The following is a 21,882-nucleotide window of genomic DNA, read 5'->3' on the forward strand; positions in this document are numbered from 1 at the left end:
GTCGGAGAATTTTGTAAGATTTTGTCACAATGTTAAAATTATGTGCAAAATTTTGTATAGAAATTGTATATAGAAACCAAAACAAAGTCGCATATCTTAGCACCAAAAAAACTTACGATTTCTTTATAATTTAGGGATTTATTATTTATGCCATTTCTATTCAAATTCAGTCAAAAAATATATATCAATCCAGGCATCAAATTTTTGTTTGTGTTATGTATCCTTAAAGCTAAACAAAACTCGTACCTAGTCATACATGTAACCGGGTTTTACCTGTGAATAAAGAAAACGCTAATCATTTTGTAGGGTTCTTTAATTCTGACATGGATGATTTTTAAGATAAATATTAAATCAGCCCTGCAAAACATATGTAAACATAATAAATATTTCATAGCATAACATATTATAGTACATATATTATCACAAATTATTCAATTTCAAAGGGAAATAACTCTTATTTCTCGATACGCATAAAACTCAAGTAAACTTATTTAATTTACCAAATATTTACAAATCTCAAAAATAAGTAATTATACATGTATTGATATATTCATATTTGCTGTGTTTTTCTACTAGGCCAACTGTTAAATTGATATGTCATTTTTGTGCATACTCACACGTAGAAATATACAAGGTGAAACTCGCGCTAAAGTGACGTCACAATGAGGCTACAGAGACATGATAAAAATGTAACGATATAGGGCAGCAAGAAATTCAAATATTGAGTATATTATTGGGGCTTTTAAACTTGTAAAATGTAAATATAAAGAATGTTTTTAAGTTTAGTGTGAATTATTGGGTGTAAATTACACAGACTTGCACGTAGGCATATTTTTCATGAAGCGCTAGATACCTATATTTTATCAACTTCGGTCAGTCGCCATCTTCCGATCACGGAGCAAGCGCTCTATCGAATGAGCTACCGTGACGGTGGGATCTTATGAAATCAATCTCCAATAATTCATCCAAGAAGCAAAGAAGGAGAGTTTACACTGGCGCCCCATTCGATATTGGACGCTCGTATTCGGAATGTTTCGGGACATACTCATATACGTAATGCAACTCAGTGTTCAATAAAACGCCAAGATATTGAACGCTTAAATTCACTAGACTTTCAGTAGTTCTTTTTTTTTTATTATAGACTATTTTTTAGCTATAATAATAAAATGTGCATATTAAATCCTTTAAAGGAAATCATTTCAAAAAAGATTGTTGTTCCTTTTATATCACTGCCTTTGAAACTATTGTTGATATGAAATATGGAGATAACGAACGGTATTTAAGCTCAGAGTCAAATAAAAAAAAATATAAAACAATATATATAAGTTTCAATTAACAACAACAATTAAAATCAAACATCATCTCAATGAAGCAAATAATATCACTTGCATCTTATTGCATTGTATTTACCTTACTTTGGAAAGATAAGAATATAAGTTTAACAATGTCTTCAGACTGTGGATGAATTTTATTACATATATATAATGTAATTATATATGCATTACAGTATTTAAATATAGTGACACGCTTTTCTAATGATAAATGCCAAGTGTTACACAAGATACTGTACTTATATTTTACATGTAATCATTCAAGTATTAAAAAATCCAATTGAAATTTTTTCTATTGTCACATATGGTGTTGTTCTTTGTAAAATTATTCCTGCCAGAAGCATTGTTTTTATCACAATCGTTTCACAAATCATGCAACGTATTCAATCGATAGTAATCGTTCACGGTAGCTCAGTCTGTAGAGCGCTCGCTCCGTGATCGGGAGGTCGTGAGCTCGAATCCCGGCTGCGACTGACCTAAGTCGATAAAAAATGGGTAGCAACTGTTCCTTCGCCATGCGCTCGGCACTTTGAAGTGAAAGTTGCGGGTCCTTTGGATGAGACCTTCAAAACCGAGGCCCCGTGTCACGGCAGGCGTTGGCACGATGAAGATCCCTCACTGCTCAATGGCCCTAAGTGCCGAGTAAAGGTCAAAATTTGAAGCCCTTCACCGCTATATGGTGACGTCTCTATATGAGTGAAGAATTCTCGAATGGGACGTAAAACAACATACAATCAATCAATCGATAGGATAAAATGATTTTAAATTGTCTAAGGTTACATGTTAGTAGAAAAAGGAATTATTTATTACTTTATTTATAATAAACTAGTTCAAGTGAGTACATGTATTTGATTTCATTAATATTCGTGGGCATCAATTTTTGTGGATTTAGTAAAATTAATACTTTCGAGGATATGTAAATTCGTGCATATTAATGGCCTAATTTTTGGTCACGTTTTTTACTTCATTCTCTCAGCCAGAATTTTCAAGCCTTAAAGTTTACAGAGTTAACAGCACAAAAACAGGTAAAATCAATTAGGTGAAAACTTCTATTCATTCATTTTTTTTTTTTTAAATTTAATTCATCTGTATTAAGAAGTAAGTCGATCGGTACCTTCACGTTTATAACGCGGTGATAAAAAGTGAGGAATTCAAGATACTGACTCAATTGTAAGACTTTGAGCCCGATTAAAAATGGTATATTGAAATAAATAAATATTTATTTACTGTATTGGGGGAAAAGCGGGTATTAAGAAAATATTAAACGAATTTGGATTTTATTGTATTCTTTCAGGCGCATATACAGACGACAACTTTGTGTGGCGAATAACTTTGTTTGTTCAACCTTTCTTCGACAATCTTTCACTCAAATTGAAATGCCACCACATACCGGTGAAGGGCAGCAAATTTAGACCTGTACCTGGCACTTACATGTAGATGAGGAAATCTGATGACAGAGAACAATAATTAAATCTTGATATCAAATGCACGACTTTGTTCAGTAGTTTTCCCATATAGGTTCATTTTTCCCCTATTCACCAACTTTAATACAGACTATAATAATTCAGTAAATATCTTACTTAATATCTGGACAAATTACCGTTTTGCACACATTTTTTCTCTACCTGATTTCAAATGTGTGCAGAACAGGAACAAACCAATACATGTATGTGGTCATGAAGCGCCGTAGTTCATATCCTCATGAATTTCCAAAAGTAAAATTTATTTCTTAAATTTGCTGAAGAAATAATACGGAATGCACAAAAAGAAGTACTAGTATTTCTTCAGCTAGAAACGATAGGGAAAATTTTCGTATAAATGTCAGCTCTCTTTTCGTCGGTACTTACCACAATTGTATACCTCTTCTACAAGTTCTTCTAACAAAATTAAGCACACTTTATTTTTTTTTTAAAGGACATAAATTTAATATAAACCCCAAAAGAGAATGCAGACTATTCAAATCAACATCAAAGCCAACAGAAACTCTTATTTAAAATGATAAATAAACTTCTTAAGAAATTTGATTTAAGATTCGGGGAAAATACAAATAATTTAGAATATTGAAAAGAGGGTTAATCGTAGGAAAAATAATCAGGAAGGATAAAACACATCTATACTTATGAATTAATAAATTTTGCAAATAAACTCCGAAACGGGTGCATCAGAGTTCTTACTTACTCCTCTAACAATACACTAGATACATGATGATGTCCATAAACTATATTTAGATTTCACTCGCATAGTAAGTATCGTACATTCAATCAAAAGTCTACTTTCATTTACTATAAACAGCCATGAAATAGCAATATTGTGAGTACGGTGGCATTTCCAGTTGGCGGATCTAAGTTACATGTACTGGCAATTTTTAATGAAACTGACAACAAGCAATCGTTTATTTATTTCATAAAACGTCATCACTGAATTATTCAAACAAAACTTGATTTAAATGATATAAAAGAAATAAGTTGTGATAACCGATTAAAAAGGAAAATTTACAAATTATTTTCGTCATTCACCGATCTTAATATTGACGGAAGTTTCCAGAACATCATATAGAATCGAGCCCGATGTTAAAAAGAAAAACGAGGCGATTAAAGCTGCATGAACATAAAAAAAAGCTTGTGTGTGAATGGTCACTGAATTAATGGTAAATCATTGATAACACTATAAGTTGTGAATATATTCATATATCGAAAGACTATTACATACATGTATATGTAGTAGGTTTTTCTTTAAAAAAATATCAGTAAAATTTGTATTATACATATTCCTTACTGAGAGCATCAAAGACAATTTTTTGATGAAAAAAAAATATGAAAAATTTCAGAGCTCCATTTCTGTTGAAGAAGCAGTTGTTTCTGATGAAAAAAAAACTAGTCTTTAATTTATATACACTGTTCATTATTCATAAACTTGGTGCTTTTAGTTTTGGGGGAAAAAAAATGAGATTTCATTTTTTTTCTAGAAGTTTTTGGAATTTTTAGAGGACAGATTTGATTTACATGTACATCACCTTTCAAACTTTCAAATAAGATGTAGAAACAGTACGTCTTGAGATCTCGTTTTTAACATTCGATATTTTTATAAGGCATAAAGATAAAACTTGCATGTTTGAACATATTTCATAGAGCATATTACAGAATCATTTAGGATATCAATATATCAGTTGTGCATCAAAAGAATCAATAAGTTCTGCGCTTAATAAGATAAAACAATCTTTTTTTTATTTTATTACTTTTATTTATACTTCTATATGTTTTAAAACATTTATACCTCTACAAGAGATGATTTATTAAATTTCTTATAAAAAAATTTTTTATCACAGAAAAGCTTGCATAACACGTTTTTGTTTTTGTACGTTATCAAAATCTGGAATGTCATCAACAATATGATGGCGGACATGTTTATGATCTTTGACCTGGATCTTGTTGTCTGCAAATCTGCACATGCGTCGTCTTATCCATACTTTTCCACCAGGTTTTGGAGCTTTGGTATCATTTTCCTAAAACAAATAAAAATTTTATGTCTACAACAAATAAGCAACTGGTAAGTGCATTGCCATTTCTTTTTTTTTTAATCTTGGCCTTTGAGGAAGTTTTGAACTTCAGATCTACAAATATATATTTTATGATATTATCATATTAATAATGATTAGACAGGAAACAAGGATTATCGATCATAATGTGGCAGCTGTGTTCAGTGTGAATTGACCTTTGTCAAATCTCAAGCAAATTTATCGTACATTTAGACAGTTTGCACTATGTAGACCATTACCTTTCAGTTTAGGTTATTAGTCACAAAGTATCAGACTACATGTATCTACTAACATTGTAGTACAATTACAAATATTATACTTTCATGTAAATTAGTTGAATCTGATTCGTCGAGAAACATTTGTCAACAAACACTATTGCCCGCTGAATAATGAAGCCACGCCCTCCAGCGTAGCAACAGTCAACATTGCTTGACGACGGGTGATATTCCAAAAAATATTGACTGCGCGGAATTTATGCGCGCAAGGTTCACTGTAATATGTATTTGTAAAAAACATTCAGTATAATATAATAAATATTGCATGTAGTTGAGTGTAACATTGAAAATTTTCACCCCTTGAAAACCATTGTCAACCTCGGCTATGCCTCGGTTGACAATGGTTTTCTTGGGGTGAAAATTTTCAATGTTACACTCAGTTACATGCAAAGTATTTATATAATGATAAATCTCTCATTAGCAGATGATTAAGCACTACATCGTATATCAATATGAGGATTTTACTGGAAATACATATACATGTACCTGCCATGTTATTTTTGGTCAAATGATTTTGGTTCACAGGTACATCTATGACAAAACATAGATTCCTTGTTGGGGAAACCTTCGAAATCTAATAGCTTTCCACAGCTTTATAAACAGACTAACTTTTAATTGATATTTAGATGTACTTACGTCAACTGTATATCGCGCAAGTTTCGGTAATTTCATGTGTATCTTTGACTTCCCGCCATATTTCACGTGGAAAGCCATTAGTCTGTTCTCTAGGAAGGACAGATTTTTATCATTAGACTCGTAGTCGTCGTAATGTGGAAGTGTGTCGTGCTCTGGGTCCTTGTTCGCCATAAGTCGCCGATGGATATTCTCGTTAACGAATTTCATTGCTGTTGCCCATTTAGAGTTTTCATTTCTTTTCTTGTCCGTGGATGATGTGTCTGCCCCATCAATATTTGGTAAAGCCTTCTCTTTATCACTTTCTTGTCCGATCAAAGTAGGGACATTTTCTAAGTTTGGAACTTGAAGTTCCTTTGATTTAGCTGCATTTGAGACCTGAAATTGTGTCCGAGCTGCCACATCAGATTTCTGAGTTTCTAATATGAAATCTTCTTTGGTATTATTTCCTAAATTTTGTTTCTTTAGAATAATTTCCTCTTGTGTTCTCTCCTCTTTTATATTTGGTAGTTCAACACGCTGGTCTTTACGATTTACCTCCGTAATTAAAACTGGTTTCACAGTTTTCTGCTCCTCTAAAGAACCCCTCCTACTCTTTGGCTTATTTTCGTTTTCATTTGTCGGTTTATTGTGATTTGCAAGTATTGTGAGAAGTGAGTTATCAGTTTCGTCGTTCTCTTTCTCTCCTAGATAATTTGGAAGCGAGGCTAGTGACTGAAGCGAGGCTGCTTTACTCCTGCTGCCTTCAAAATTTGATTGCGTTTGTGATGGATGTCTCCTTCGACCCTTTCCTCTCTTTTCCTTCGGTTTTCGTCGGGATCCGATCTGCTTTTTAGCACTTTCATTTTCGAATTCTATTACTTCCGCCTCCATCATCTGCCGCAGGGATTCCCTTATTTCCATCAAACTTCTTGGTTTCCTTGGCGGCTGGTTTCGTCGATTTGCTCGAAGAGTAAGAGCAACGCTTGTTTTTACAGGTGGAGGATGGTCTTTTCTGGCTGCTGCCTTTTCTTTCATGAGTTGCTTATAAAACACTGCACCAGGGGTATACGGTTCCACGATTGTGGATTTTCCGTCTTTGAACCACTGCAGTAGCTGTTGAAGCATGGTGTCCCTGTCTGGAAGCGTTTTGGAGGTTTTTAATGGAGGTAAAGGTTTTGACTGAGGTAAAGATTCCTCCGTCATTTTAAAATGCAAAAATTGCAAGAAGGGTACTAAATGTCCTTGTTTCATGTTCATTCTCGTTTCCAGTTTTGCTTTCACATGTTCACGCATAATATCGATGGTAGCAGTGTTTTTCTTCCCAACAATTCTTTCGTAGTTTTTCGTGTCTAATATAAATACCTCAGTATTTGCAATACACTTAACTGTGTGCATATAGGTACTCAAATTATTCAGAAGTTCGATGTCCCCGATCACCTCGCGGTCTTGAATTGAGCACAGATCTACGTGGCGTTCCTTCATCCGTTTTTCAACGGCAGCGTACCCCTCAGTCCGTCTTATGACAAGTTCCTCGGATTTCGTTTCCCACACTGCTGGATCCTCATACTTTCTGAGTATTGCCTGTCTTCTTGCTTCCCTAAAACAATAATGATCAAAGAAATTTAAGTTGTTTCGAAACTTATACTGTCAATCTGATCAACACGAAAGACAAGAGAAGAATTTATTTCTGAATAACTTACTTTCAATATTGACTTTCTAGAAACGATATGTTTAATGCAAGGCAACATAAAGCGACATCAAAATAACGAAACAGAATTTCAACAATTTTTCATATTTTTTCCAGATTCGTGCATGATACACCATCTTATAAATATTCATATAATCTACATTAAGCACTACAACAATAAGAGCATTTTTAACAAAGGCTAGCATCGACCAACATTGGGTTTGTGTACAACAACATCCTAAAATTAACAAATGCTTTATTTTACTTCTACATTTAATTACACAGATATTACTCACTTTCTTTTCTCCCTTTTTGTATAGAAAATAAATTTTAATCTTAGATCTTATTCAAATAAGAATATTTTTTTCTACATTACAAATCATTATGTAGTCGAGAAATAAAGTTGGTGTTACATTTATAATAAATCTAACTTCGTTTCAGAAAGATTAAATGAGAAAAGACTGCATCACGTAATACAGTGCATGATTTATGTCCAAAAGTTATAATTAGGTGTCGCATAGACTTCACAAGAATTATATGTCTCCTCAATTTTTTTGTTATTTTAAAAAATAATAAATTCCATAACGGCATAAAAATCGATTGCCTAGCCAATAAAGACGGAACCATTTGAGTGACAAATTACTGTCATGTATTATTAACAAAAAGAAGCTTTCTTAAAATCTGTTCACCATATACGAAAAAACACCTAAGTCCAAAATGGTGATAAAGTGAAAATCAAGGTTGCTTACAAAGCAATTATAGTCCATAAATATCTTATATATGAATGACTAAAAAATATATGTAAAACAAAAACCACCATCTACAGAATTCTATAGACTTACTTTTTCCTAAAAGTCGGACTGATGTACAGAGGAAAATCATTTGAAATTAGTTTTTAAGAAATATATATTGAAATTGTATCATAACTACCATTTTGTAAAGAAATAAATAGATGTCTACTTAAGAAATGAATTTATTTTTTGAAGATTCATGAGGACATGAACTACGACGCTTCACGCCGGCATATTTCATGAAGCGCGTTTGCACTATAGTTTTGACGTCACAATGGAGGTCATGCTCATCCATGGTAGTTCATGAGAAAATGAACAGTCTTCAGATTTGCAAAGATTCTTAAGGAAAATTATTTGGAAATGTAAATACATGTATATGTACATGTACTTGTTAACAAGGCACTATAGATTTTATTTCGTTATACTCTATTTCCAGTAACGTAATATTATATTGTTCCATTGACGTTGTACGCGGCCTACTGCAAGAAGTATGAGAGCATATTCACTATAAACGTAATAATTAAAATCTCTCTCGATTTCTGTTTGTATACAATTTTTATCAATATTATCTATTGTATGTTTTTCTTTCTTTTCTCTTGTCTTGATAAAAATCATATACAATCACAAAATATAAACAAAGAACACCCTATATATACCCTAAATTGCTCGTGTTAGTCAAATTGACGGAAATATGCGTTATCACCCCTCCCCCCACTTTTTTTTTAAATTTAATTTTAAAACTTTCTCACATATTTTTCTGTCGATTATAATAAATATATATGAATATACTGTCATTTACTGATTTTTATTTTTGAAAATTAAAATAAGTACACAACTATAAGTCGTGTACACTTATTTTAATTTTCAAAATCAGTACGCGACAATACTACATGTAAAAGAAATGTATACATTTATTAAATGCATATTATTAGTAGAATAGTTCAAAATATGATAAATTGTGACTCAGTTTAAATTTGTGATAAGGGAGAGAAAGTAACAGGATTTCAATAAAATATTTCAAACCATACGAATCACGTAATTATCTTTCCTACCTGAGATGCTCAAATTCCACTGAGTAGATATCGATACCCGCCTCAAAGGGCCACAGATGTGAGTACTGTTTCTGATGTTTGTGGGGTTCTAATATCACATTGGCTTGGCCTCTGTAATTGGAATAATTGTTTATTATTTGTAAATCTAATGTGCATTCTGGTGTAATTTTGTTTTTCTTAAAATAAATCTCTAAGAATTAGAAACACAGAAAAATCTGCGTATAGCTTAGCTCAGATCAAGTCAGAGACTGCATGAATTACATGTCAGTCAATAAAACATTTTGTGGTAATCCTTATTTAGTTCATTTTCTAGGATGTTTACTTGAAACTTCAGAAGTTACATGTAAGCTATATTGTTTGATAATTCAATACTTAGATGGGCTGTATATTTCAATAATTCAGTTAATACAATAGCTACTTAGATTGTATCCTTGAAAAATTCAATAGCTAGGCTGAAAAAATTAAACTTGAATGCTTCAAAAGCTTGGCTATATATCTCAATAATTCAATAGCTAGGTTGTATTGTATTTTCGAGACACTGAATACTTAAAAAAATTAGGTTGTATACTTCAAAAGATAGGTTGTATACATGTACTTGAATATGTTAATTGTATGGCTGTATACTTGAGAAAGTTTATTTAATACTTCAGTAACTATAGGCTGTAAACTTGAATACTACATTTACTAAGCTGTATACTTCAATACTTCAATAGCTACTCGTAAATATGTAGGCTGTACACTTGAACACTTCAGTATCTAGGCTGTGACTTGAATACCTGCATAGTTTTACTGTATACTTGAAAATAACTAAGCTCTTAATACAGCGTACTTGAATACTTCAATAGCTCTTGTGTCTACTTCAATATTTCACTGGCTACATTTTGTATGTTGTACACTCAAATAGCTAATACTGGAATACTTCAATAGCAGGCTGTATACTCGAATACTTCTGTAAAAAGCTAGAATGTAAACTTAAATACGTCAATAGCAGGCTGTATACTGGAACACTTCTGTAAATAGCTAGAATGTAAACTTAAATACTTCAATAGCAGGCTGTATACTGGAACACTTCTGTAAATAGCTAGAATGTAAACTTAAATACTTCAATAGCAGGCTGTATACTGGAACACTTCCGTAAATAGCTAGAATGTAAACTTAAATACTTCAATAGCAGGCTGTATACTGGAACACTTCTGTAAATAGCTAGAATGTAAACTTAAATACTTCAATAGCAGGCTGTAAACTCGAATACTTCTGTAAATAGCTAGAATGTAAACTTAAATACTTCAATAGCAGGCTGTATACTGGAATACTTCTGTAAATAGCTAGAATGTAAACTTAAATACTTCAATAGCAGGCTGTATACTGGAATACTTCTGTAAATAGCTAGAATGTAAACTTAAATACTTCAATAGCAGGCTGTATACTGGAACACTTCTGTAAATAGCTAGAATGTAAACTTAAATACTTCAATAGCAGGCTGTATACTGGAATACTTCTGTAAATAGCTAGAATGTAAACTTAAATACTTCAATAGCAGGCTGTATACTCGAACACTTCTGTAAATAGCTAGAATGTAAACTTAAATACTTCAATAGCAGGCTGTATACTGGAATACTTCTGTAAATAGCTAGAATGTAAACTTAAATACTTCAATAGCAGGCTGTATACTGGAATACTTCTGTAAATAGCTAGAATGTAAACTTAAATACTTCAATAGCAGGCTGTATACTCGAACACTTCTGTAAATAGCTAGAATGTAAACTTAAATACTTCAATAGCAGGCTGTATACTCGAACACTTCTGTAAATAGCTAGAATGTAAACTTAAATACTTCAATAGCTACATTGTAGGCTGCAAACTTTGCAAATACTTTAATAGCATGACTGTATACATGAATTTTTCAATAGCTAGACTGTATACATGAATTTTTCAATAGCTAGACTGTTTACATGAAATATTCATTAGCTACATGTGTAGGTTCCATATTTGAATACTTGAATAGCTAGACTGTATACTTGAATACTTCAATAGCTAGACTGTATACTTGAATAGCTAGACTGTATACTTGAATACTTGAATAGCTAGACTGTATACTTGAATACTTGAATAGCTAGACTGCACACTTGAATACTTGAATAGCTAGACTGTACATGTATACTTGAATACTTCAATAGCTAAAGTGTATACTTGAATACTTCAATAGCTAGACTGTACACTTGAATACTTCAATAGCTAAAGTGTACACTTGAATACTTCAATAGCTAGACTGTATACTTGAATACTTCAATAGCTAGACTGTATACTTGAATACTTGAATAGCTAGACTGTACACTTGAATACTTCAATAGCTAGACTGTATACTTGAATACTTGAATAGCTAGACTGTACACTTGAATACTTCAATAGCTAGACTGTATACTTGAATACTTCAATAGCTAGACTGTATACTTGAATACTTCAATAGCTAGACTGTATACTTGAATACTTCAATAGCTAGACTGTATACTAGGATACTTGAATAGCTAGACAGTATACTTGAATACTTCAATAGCTAGACTGTATACTTGAATACTTCAATAGCTAGACTGTATACTTGAGTATGAAGTGTAGTCCTATCACGGGGTCCCCCTGTTTCACCATCACGGTGTCAAAGATAAATGTCTCCCGCCTCAGACTCATTTCCAAAAGCTTCTTCAGTTTGTTTGGCATGTGACAGAAGAAAGGATGAGACTCGATAAAGTCGCTAATCTCAGCAAATTCTCTCTCATGGTCAGACTGGTAAGTAATAGAGGTACACAAATTAAAATAGCATTATAAGAAAATATGGGATTCTAATAATTAGTTAAATCTATCACTGCTTTCTTTCCTTGTGGACGAAAAATATACATTTATCGTATATAAACTTAATTTGAAGCATTTTCTTTAATTTGATAAACTCTTTATTCTTCATAAATATGAAACAGTTGCAGATTGTTGACTATTGATATAACATTCTGAATTCTAGATCAATCCTTCAGTCACCTTTAGGGATCTATCAAATAAGTCTTGTCCAATCACCAAAAGGTCTACATCCTCATCTGCAATAATAGAGGCGTTCCGAAAACTGTCTCTCTTGACAAGAGCCACCTCTCCAAAGGATTTACCGGGTCCTGAAAATGATATTATTCCGAAAAACAGTTGAATTTTTTTAAAAAAAAAAAAAAAAAAAAAAAAAAAAAAAAGTTTTATATAACTTTTTACTTTAATAAACACATTTACAACACATATTGGTGAAATTTTCATTCAAACTTTTCGTTCAAATTATCAGTTAATAAATATCCTTTCAGTAATTCTTACCGTAATTCACGATTAATTTCCCAAACTTGGAGCGATCTAGAACAGCAAGTTTTTTGGGTGCTGGTTTTCTTAATACTTTTTTCTCTTTCGCTTCGTCAGTTTCGTCATCTTCCTCCTCTTCTGCCAGTGTCTCTAGCGCATGCGCGCCCTTTGGACCGGATGGATCAAGATGTCCAGGTTCTGGTGTGGCCGGAACAGATGAAGGGGCAGGGGAAGGGGTTTTACGGCGGGCTGGGGTGAAGTAACCCCCTTCATCCTCCCCGGTCATCTTGGGGTCGATGTAAACGGAGACCGTGCCGTTAAGAATTATGTAGAAGCTAGAATAAAGGTATACAAAATATGGAAAGAATAAAAATTTATACTTTAAGAAAAACCCGAGATTTTAAAGACCAACTCTGCTAAAAGAATTTATGAAAAGATAATAGAAATAAATGATATTAAGTAAATATATTTTCATCCTATTCTAAATAATTTATATGCAAAACAGAAACGGACATAGTTACAAACCTTAAGAGAAGGCTGGAAATGGCACAGTACTTATCAATAAGCATATATATATTTTTCCTTATTTTAACCTTTTTATCGATTTATTTTTCTTCTCCTACGTACATATACATGTACTGACCTTTCTGTCAGACGGTAAAACCTAGATATCATTTTCAAATATTGCAATCGATGTTATTTAATAAAGCGACAAGTTAGTTGTACATGTTCAACGTGCAAATTGTTTTTCTTTGATTAGTTCAAACGTCTTACACATGTGATTCCAAAAGGATCAAACCAAACAATCATCATTAAAAAAAATATTTGTTATATGCAACGCTTAAAAAATAAACATAAAGTTAAATTCACGCTGAAATAAACTGCACATGCTTGATATTTTAAATTCAGGCTAAAATAAATCCATGATGTTAAATTCACGCTGAAATTTATCGCACATGCTGAAAGTAAGACTATTAATTACACTTTCAGGAATATGTGTATGAGACACACGTCAGCCACCGTTGACCAAGATGAATGCAATAATTCGTGTACATCTTTTGACAATGAATGACATGTGAAGAAACAATGACAAATATATGTGGGAGACATTCTTTCTGCACGCTTGTGTGATAAAGCCTGAAACAAAGAAATAATGACAACTCACCAGAACTCGATTTCCACAGAGTCCCTATGTGACGTAAAAAGCACATATAACATGTCATTCTTCACAAAAAAAGAAGCAAATAGCCAACACTAGGCAAGGTTTTAGCTTTACAAGTTCGTATCTTTTTCCCCCTTTTTTTCATTGGAAGGGAAAATATTGAACAACCGTTAAAATAAACATACCCAGCTGAAAAAAGCCAATCTCTACAGAACCCATCTATTTGAATGCAGAGGTTTTTTTTTTTTATATTTTCTGACAGATTTTAATTTACACACATCTAAAGCAAAGCTTAAATCGACCCTAGCTTTAACCACACCAATGCCAAACACTTCAAAGAACTAGACATCGTAATGAATTTCTAACAGCGCAAATCCTCTTTCGAGTTATTGTGAAACGTAACCACACGAACCATCGATTTCAATGTTGGATTTTGCCAGTCTTTTTGTCTAATATTACATGCATAGCATCTTCCAATAAAATTTCTTCCTAAGAGGTTAGTATTCAGTTGATTAATGTCCAATTTTCCTTTCTTATTCATGCAATTAAACTTTTCAATGTCATACAAAAGCATGCGCTTTACTACAAATTGGATCGAGCAACCACACCATTCTCAAAGTCACGTGACAAATCTTACCAATCATCTTCTGGGATGTCCCTGTGTAATTCAATGAACAAACTCATTTTCATGATTTTGGATTTTAAAAATCATTAAAATTCAGGATTTTAAAAAATATATTAATCTTATAATCTTCATTTATGTGAAGAAATTTTATCTCAATGCATCATTTTTCATTGTTGCTACATGTATGTACATGTACATTTCTAAGTATAAGCTGTCGACTGCAGGAAAAAAAACATGATAGTTTTTACATCAAGCAATAATGTTAGGCTTTAACAAAATATCAAAACACACGTTCTACCTATAATATTTTATTTCTTCAAATAGAATATTATACAACTATTGATTTCAAAGAAAGCCATCATTTCATCACTGAGCTATATTAAGCTCTGATATTGCTTTCCTGACAAATGCTTAAGTGGCTTTTGATCATTAGTAATTTATCTGTAACATGCATTTTAAAATTCAAATGCTAAAATTCCTTGAGGAAATTGATAAAAGCATGCTTTAATTTTGGGATAAAATCTTTATGATTAATTATGATTCACGCAGATGTTATCATTAACCAGTTTCACACGTATAATAACATACCCATCTTCATCAACGCGCATGCTGATAACATAAAAAAAAACATGGAGAGTTATAACATATGGATATTCTAATCTTTTTTGTACTGGGTTTCTTTTGTAAGCAAACAATGCAATCGAGCGTATGCCATGGCACTTCTAAACAAATAATACAGTAAGCTTAATGCTGCAGCCTCTTTGAAGATGTGAGAATATTCATTTATCTATATAATAAATACATCAATTATATAGTTTAAAGTTCTCTTACCTTTATTTCGTAAAACGTTAAATATATTCATATTTTTTATAGAGGGTTTTTCTTAACAAAAAATAAATCTAATTAATAATCATTGTCTTATGATAATTATCATAAGGTAACATATTCACTCCTTAAAATAATAATTACTTTATTCTCCAGTTGACTTTAACTTCATATAGTTCAATGTATTTTTGTAAATAACCTTCATATATATATATATATATATATATATATATATATATATATATATATATATATATATATATATATATATATATATATATATATATATATATATATATATATATATATTCCTTTTTGCCCATTATAAAACCTTAACAATGGAACTGTAAAAATGCTAATGCAAAATTGCTTGAAAAATGCTTTAATGTCAAATGTTCGCTAACTTCGATCATAAGGTGACTCGATAATATCAAATATTACATTGAACGTATATGGAAGATGTGTGTAATACTCTAGTAGCCAATCATGAATAAACCAAGCAACTAGCTAAACTTCTAATGCAGGATTGATGAATTATCAACTTTGTCAAATATTTATTATGTTCTTTGTTATATAAATTTTTCTGTAATTGGGTATTTCCAACATTTATTAACAATAATCTAACATTCCAAAAATATTTAATAGAATTCACCTATCACCACACATTATACGCTAACTAAGGGTTTTTCTTTCCAACACCTGATTAAAATAGCATAAAAATATCCATTATCCTTAGCATTGGTTCATAATGGTCAATAAATTCTGGGACTCATATAGCATAGCTTTACTCCCAGCTACAACATGCTGTACCGTATCACCAACAGACATACATACATACCGATTAAATTCGTCTTCTTCCTTTAAACTAACACATACATGTATAATTTTAATCAAATGGAATATTTAGACAATCGGTTATATCACTTCTACATGATACATGTAATGTTCACTTTTAAGCAACAGAAAAGATATGCCCAGAAAACATTTAAGGAGACTTTATAATTGACCAGTCATGAACTGCTATACTAGGAGGCACATGTATTTAATAACTAGACGTATCATTAAAGCATCGTTCTTCAACGAAGTATGGCACATATTTCTTCCTTTTCAAATTGAAATCTTCAACACATTTTCTCTGAAGAATTTCATACGACTTGGATCCATCTTTCCTCCATTTTATATAAAAAAAATCAGCCAAGTATAACACCGACTCTGGCGAGTGTCACATCAGTGTACCCTGTCAGTAATCTTTAAGTATTTTGTATATAAGTAATCTGTCAAATATTCTGTAAGTAACCTCCAAGTCATCTCTATGTGTTCTGACAGAAAGTAGTTAAATTCTTATCAGAAACCTATCAGTAACCTGTAAGTATTCAATTAATTACCAGTTAATATTCTGTCAATATCTTGTCAGTAATCGGCCAGTAATTAGGTAAGTAACCTGTCAGTAACCTACAAGGATTCAACCAGTAACCATTTAATATCCTGTCAATATCTTGTCAGTAACCTATCAATATCCTATTTGTTAACTGTCAGTATCCTGTCAGTAATCAATTGGTATTGTGTCCAAATTCTATCGTTAACATTTCAGTAACATTAAGTATCCTTTCGGTAACTGTTTGTGCTGTGTCAGTATCGTGTCAATAACTTGTTGGTATTGTGTCAATATCGTGTCAGTAATAAAAAGTATATCACGGTTCTTTACATGTTAAATAGCACAAACATTGTAAATAGATTTAATTCATGTTATAAATAGACATCTTTCCTGATCTGCAGCTGGAAACTGGGCATGTAAAACGTCCATCGAAATTCTCGATAAAAATATTTAACTTCAAATCCATTTTCGTAAATTGTACACAATTTAACAACCTACGAAATTCTCACTGGAATATTTTCCAGGATACTTTAGTCCATACTATTTATTTACTATTTATTTAATGCGACTAGAAGTGTCACAAGCCATATAAATACTTCATTTTTTTATTTGTGACTTTCGGGAAAAAAACGATTTTAAATTCATTTTGGTCATCGAGGTGCGTATCAAATGATTTGTCGACAAAGAAACAATTAAAAGAAACAATTGAAAGCATAATGAATCCCTTATTTTTAAATGCAACAAAATTAATAAAATTAATTCCTACCTCGGATGCCCTGAGAAACATCAGGTACCTACTGCAGTGTGCTTCTGCATAATATAGCTATTAATTCTGTCCTACCCATTCGACTTTTACGACAACAAAGATAGATAGTTAAATAATGTGATTTCTTTCCTTTGTTCACGTAACAGTCAATAATCGTATAGGTAATTTGATTCGGGGACATCATTAGTTTCTGAATTCTGATAAAAACCTGCTGTTGAGAGTTGAATTTTCATTGTGACATGTATTCAAATCCATTAAAATTTTAAAGTGCATACTTCTTAATGTGTTCGTATGAAATTGTTAGGACATTTAATTCTTCTTTTAACATTTAACTGATAAGTATCGAGGATTGTTTGACATTTCAAATGATTATTAACATGGAATAAAAAAGGGACGTTTTAATTCCTGAAGGAAAGCACAGTTTCGCTAACGTCACAGATAATTTTTTTTTCTCCTGAAATAATGGAAAAATAGGTTATGTACAACAAAATATCCTGAAGCATTTATACTTTGTATTTAACGTTAGATTGACCTTTCAATCTCAGAATAATTTTTATTCATTTTTCCCGACAACTGAACTGAAAGTCGCATGCTCTATCCTTGGTGTATACAGTCATGTACATTTACTTTAAGCTGCAGAACTTAGGAAGAGAGATCTACTATAATGTCAATTAAAGTTCTGTCTTTAATTTTGTTTTAATTCACAACAAATCAAGAGAGTAAGAACATTTTACATTTTTATTCCACCTCCCATCGTTAATCTACCAATTGACATTATATACAAGTACCCTATCATCGTTTGAATTTAAAAAGTTTACAGTACAAGTACATGTATAAAGTTTTCTTTTGATGCTGAATTTTTACGACGAGACAATTTTAGACTTTACGGATATCCAGATATCGTCATGTACTCGTAGATATCCCTCCCGTAGAAATTCAGATAAGATCATGCCGCATTTTGTACCGGAATAGATTATTTTATTTGGAAAACCTTTGAAGCATGAATTCAAAGTAGATGCCGATACTTCAGGTGTACAAAGCTAGCATATGGAACTACTAGGCATTGCCCTATTTCATTTATTTAAATTTCATTTCATGTGGCGTATCGCGGTTTTGATATAAATGAATTTTGCTTAAATCAAAAATAGTAGTCGACATTCTATGGCTTACAAGAGTGTCATCAACAAAAAGGTGAAAACATTTTTTTTTACTTAGAATAAATATTACAATTAGGGAAAATATTAAAAAAAAAATATTTAATATATAAGCTCTTACCTCTAATAAATATTAAAATATAAACGGACAAATAATCCTAGAAATAAACCCCGTAAAATCACGACGATTCGATTTACGTTCAAAAAATAATTCAAACACAAACCAAGCATATCCCTATCAACACCTGTAATACTGAATATATACGATATGGCTTCTAGTGATTGGAATGTCAAGAATATGTAAATAAAGAAAAAGCAAGAATTCGACATTTGACTTTGATATCATTGTCCGCCGTGCGACGCATGAAGATAACAATTTAACGGAACACAGAAGCCCCCCGAAAAGGTGACGGGATAAAAGGGATCACCACAGAATCGCGTGGAACTCGGTGAACAGGGCGGGGGGGGGCGGATCCCGTGGGGTGAGGACACAGAGATAGTGTTGGGAGGCACATGTAGCTGATAGACAGGAGTGGGATAGATCCGTTACCTGCTGCCTCGTATGGAACTTTACATTAGTGGGTCTACTATTGGGCAGTATATTGAAGTTTACTTTGGGTGCAATATAAACTGGAGTAAATAAATCAACCATATATATGACGCCAGGATACTGCGTTTCTCAAATCAATTTAAAAATTAAGTTCAAAGTTAACATCCCCACTAAACTAGAAAAAAATCGCCCTTTAATTGAACTGGAACTAAAAGAAAACAAATAAAGCTCCAATGTATAATATATGTGAATATGTTCTTGATTTAAAAAAAATAAATATAAAAGTTAAGTGATAAAAATATATAATACTACAAGAAAGAAATTAAATATTTTAAAATGAAAATCTATCCAATCAAATCACAGCTGAAATAACAATCTCGGAGCATATACTCAGTATATTTGATAAGTATTTAACTAACGGATTTTATCCAGTGTGACATTTAACGGTAGTGAAAAATAAAACATGCTGTCAAAACTTTCGGCCATTCTTAAATTTCATACTAAAGAGAAAAAATATAATTACCTTATCGTGTTCAATTATTCCTTTAACAATTTTTGTTTCAGAGAATGTATTGTCGGTGTTTCATTAGTTTCTAATCTAACTCGTTTATACTAAAAGCCTTTCTTATATATAGATATCACTGACTTTACAAAATCTAAAAAGTACCAGAGTTAACACGTGTCATATGAAGCAAACAGAATATTCACTTTCAAATAAACTTTTTAATTAAAATGTATATACAACATTCGACCATTCCGTTTTATTTTATAAGTAGCTATCGGAATAATGGTGATTGTTGCTTTAACAATTCGTTTCAGAGAGGGAAAGGAATTTTAAATGTTTGCTATCTTTTCATTGATAAGATAATATAATTACCTTTCATTTTTGAATTTGCTTGATTTTCAGACTTTGGCGGCTTAAGTGCTATGGGAAAAGGCGTTTTCACCGTGCACACGGGAATACATTGGGATACTCAAGTGCCTCTTGTTAAAAGCTTATGGGAATATGTATTCATTAACATTGTCAGATAACAATATTATTCTGTTAAATTAGAGTTAGAGTCGTCTCATATTGAAATAACTAAGATTTCCTTCACAAATTTTACAAAAGTATTACAACATTGAATAGCTTTATCATGCTCTACGGGATTAGTGCAAATTTGAGACATTCACTTCTGACATTTTTCAATCTGTATTGCCGAGAGAGAGAGAGAGAGAGAGAGGAGCATTCCGTGTTTCACTGGGCACTAGACACAGTGAACCATCATTAATTCACTTAACTTATAGTTTATTGATATCTTGAGCAATATTAATAGGAATCTAAATTACAAGAATTTCTGCCCAAATCGAAATAGTAAAAGTATCTTGGTTCGAATTCACGGGCACAGAATAATTCAAATCGACAGAGAGAGAGAGAGAATGAGACAGAAAGAGAGATGGACGGTGCATACTGTCACCACTAGAACATGGGCTTTCCCTATTCTGTGATTTTCATTTTCTTAACAACTGTAGTATCAGTATAATTTAGGTCAAGTGGTCTCTTACAGGTTTTTAACTTTACAGAATAGACCTGGTGTTTAGCTCCATATTAATCCTATTTAAATCCCCTAGCCCGATAGCTGGATTGATTTTTACGTTAACACGATTTTGTCATACCCAGCTGGGGAATTCTAGGCTTATAAAATATCTTTTGCAATAGCCTACAACCATCCTTCAAGCTTTTAGAACATTTCGTACAATTTTTTGGATCCATTGATTAAAGTTTCTTTGGTACAAAAGTACCAGTATATTATTGATTATTAGGACCAAGTACTTAACATGTTTTTTTTTTCCTTAATGAATTATGATAATTCATTTCAGGAACCAATATGTATTTGATGATCTAAGGGGAATCACTCTATTTGAGAAATAGTATAAATCACAATTTTGTGTCTTTGTAAGAGTTATCGTACTTACGCATCTCCCTTTTCCCCTTGCTTTATGATGATATCGTCCCTAGTACATTTATGGTAGGTACAATTTCTGCCTATGTCCATCAAAATATCTGAAATGAGAAAATATATTCAATCTTTGTTGTTCTTTATTTTTTTAATTGGTTCAACATGTTGCTTGTAAAAAAATTAAATAAAAAAGAATCCGTGGCCGTTTTTCTAGATGATTTTAGAGAAGATAATTTTGATTCAAAGAAAATGCATCTTGATTTGGACGGGTAAATAATACATGTAGGTGGATTAAAACAGTAAAATCACTGTAACCTTTCAAAAAGACAAAAACAGGAGGCTCAATCATATATAATTATGAACAGCATGTCTACTCATTACCTAAGCCCGCGGTATAATTCTCCATATCTAACAAAATAAAACTCAAAAATCAAGATTGTCAAAGTGCAAGCATAATTGCAAACCCATGATAGCTACTTTATAGCCCCCGAAGTAAAATTTCTATTTCCCATGACTGGTGTAGAGAAAATTGATGATAGTGCTAATGATGAAATTAAGTTTCCAAAAGTACAAGGCAGATCATTATAATTCTTAATCTGAAACATTTTCCTGTATGTCTGTCACAGACCTCACTTCGATTTGAACAATGACATCTAAATTCGCAGTTTTCACCGAATTTTGGAGGAGAGTGTATGGAACGCCATAGCTGTCTTAAGGTATGGTACATAATATTACATGGTGTGTTCTATATAATAAAGGGTTGAATCAGTAAATTAAATGGTCGCCACTCCTTGATAAAGGGTTAAGAGCACATAATACATGGTGCATTCAATATGATAAATGGTCGGTTCATTATGTTAAATGGTCATCACTACTTG

General features: G+C 32.0%; 1 protein-coding gene across 1 annotated transcript in view; it reads right to left on the minus strand.

Moving 5' to 3' along the window:
- Nucleotides 1-4,612: 4,612 nt before the first annotated feature.
- The window catches only part of LOC133193571 (uncharacterized), a 28,930-nt gene continuing 11,660 nt past the window's right edge, over nt 4,613-21,882 (minus strand). The window contains exons 4-14 of the mRNA XM_061329533.1: nt 21,021-21,108; nt 16,058-16,084; nt 14,983-15,003; nt 14,407-14,427; nt 13,773-13,796; nt 12,626-12,942; nt 12,311-12,438; nt 11,883-12,064; nt 9,287-9,397; nt 5,778-7,353; nt 4,613-4,833 (exon numbers count right to left, since the gene is read on the minus strand). Coding sequence (XP_061185517.1) covers nt 4,651-4,833; nt 5,778-7,353; nt 9,287-9,397; nt 11,883-12,064; nt 12,311-12,438; nt 12,626-12,942; nt 13,773-13,796; nt 14,407-14,427; nt 14,983-15,003; nt 16,058-16,084; nt 21,021-21,108 — 2,678 coding nt within the window. The 3' untranslated portion in view covers nt 4,613-4,650. The remainder of the gene's footprint in view (nt 4,834-5,777; nt 7,354-9,286; nt 9,398-11,882; nt 12,065-12,310; nt 12,439-12,625; nt 12,943-13,772; nt 13,797-14,406; nt 14,428-14,982; nt 15,004-16,057; nt 16,085-21,020; nt 21,109-21,882) is intronic.

Source organism: Saccostrea echinata, unplaced genomic scaffold, assembly GCF_033153115.1.
Source record: "Saccostrea echinata isolate AGI-Se365-2 ecotype Australia unplaced genomic scaffold, CSIRO_AGI_Sech_v1 ptg000028l, whole genome shotgun sequence".
NCBI classification, from domain to species: Eukaryota; Metazoa; Mollusca; class Bivalvia; order Ostreida; family Ostreidae; genus Saccostrea; species Saccostrea echinata.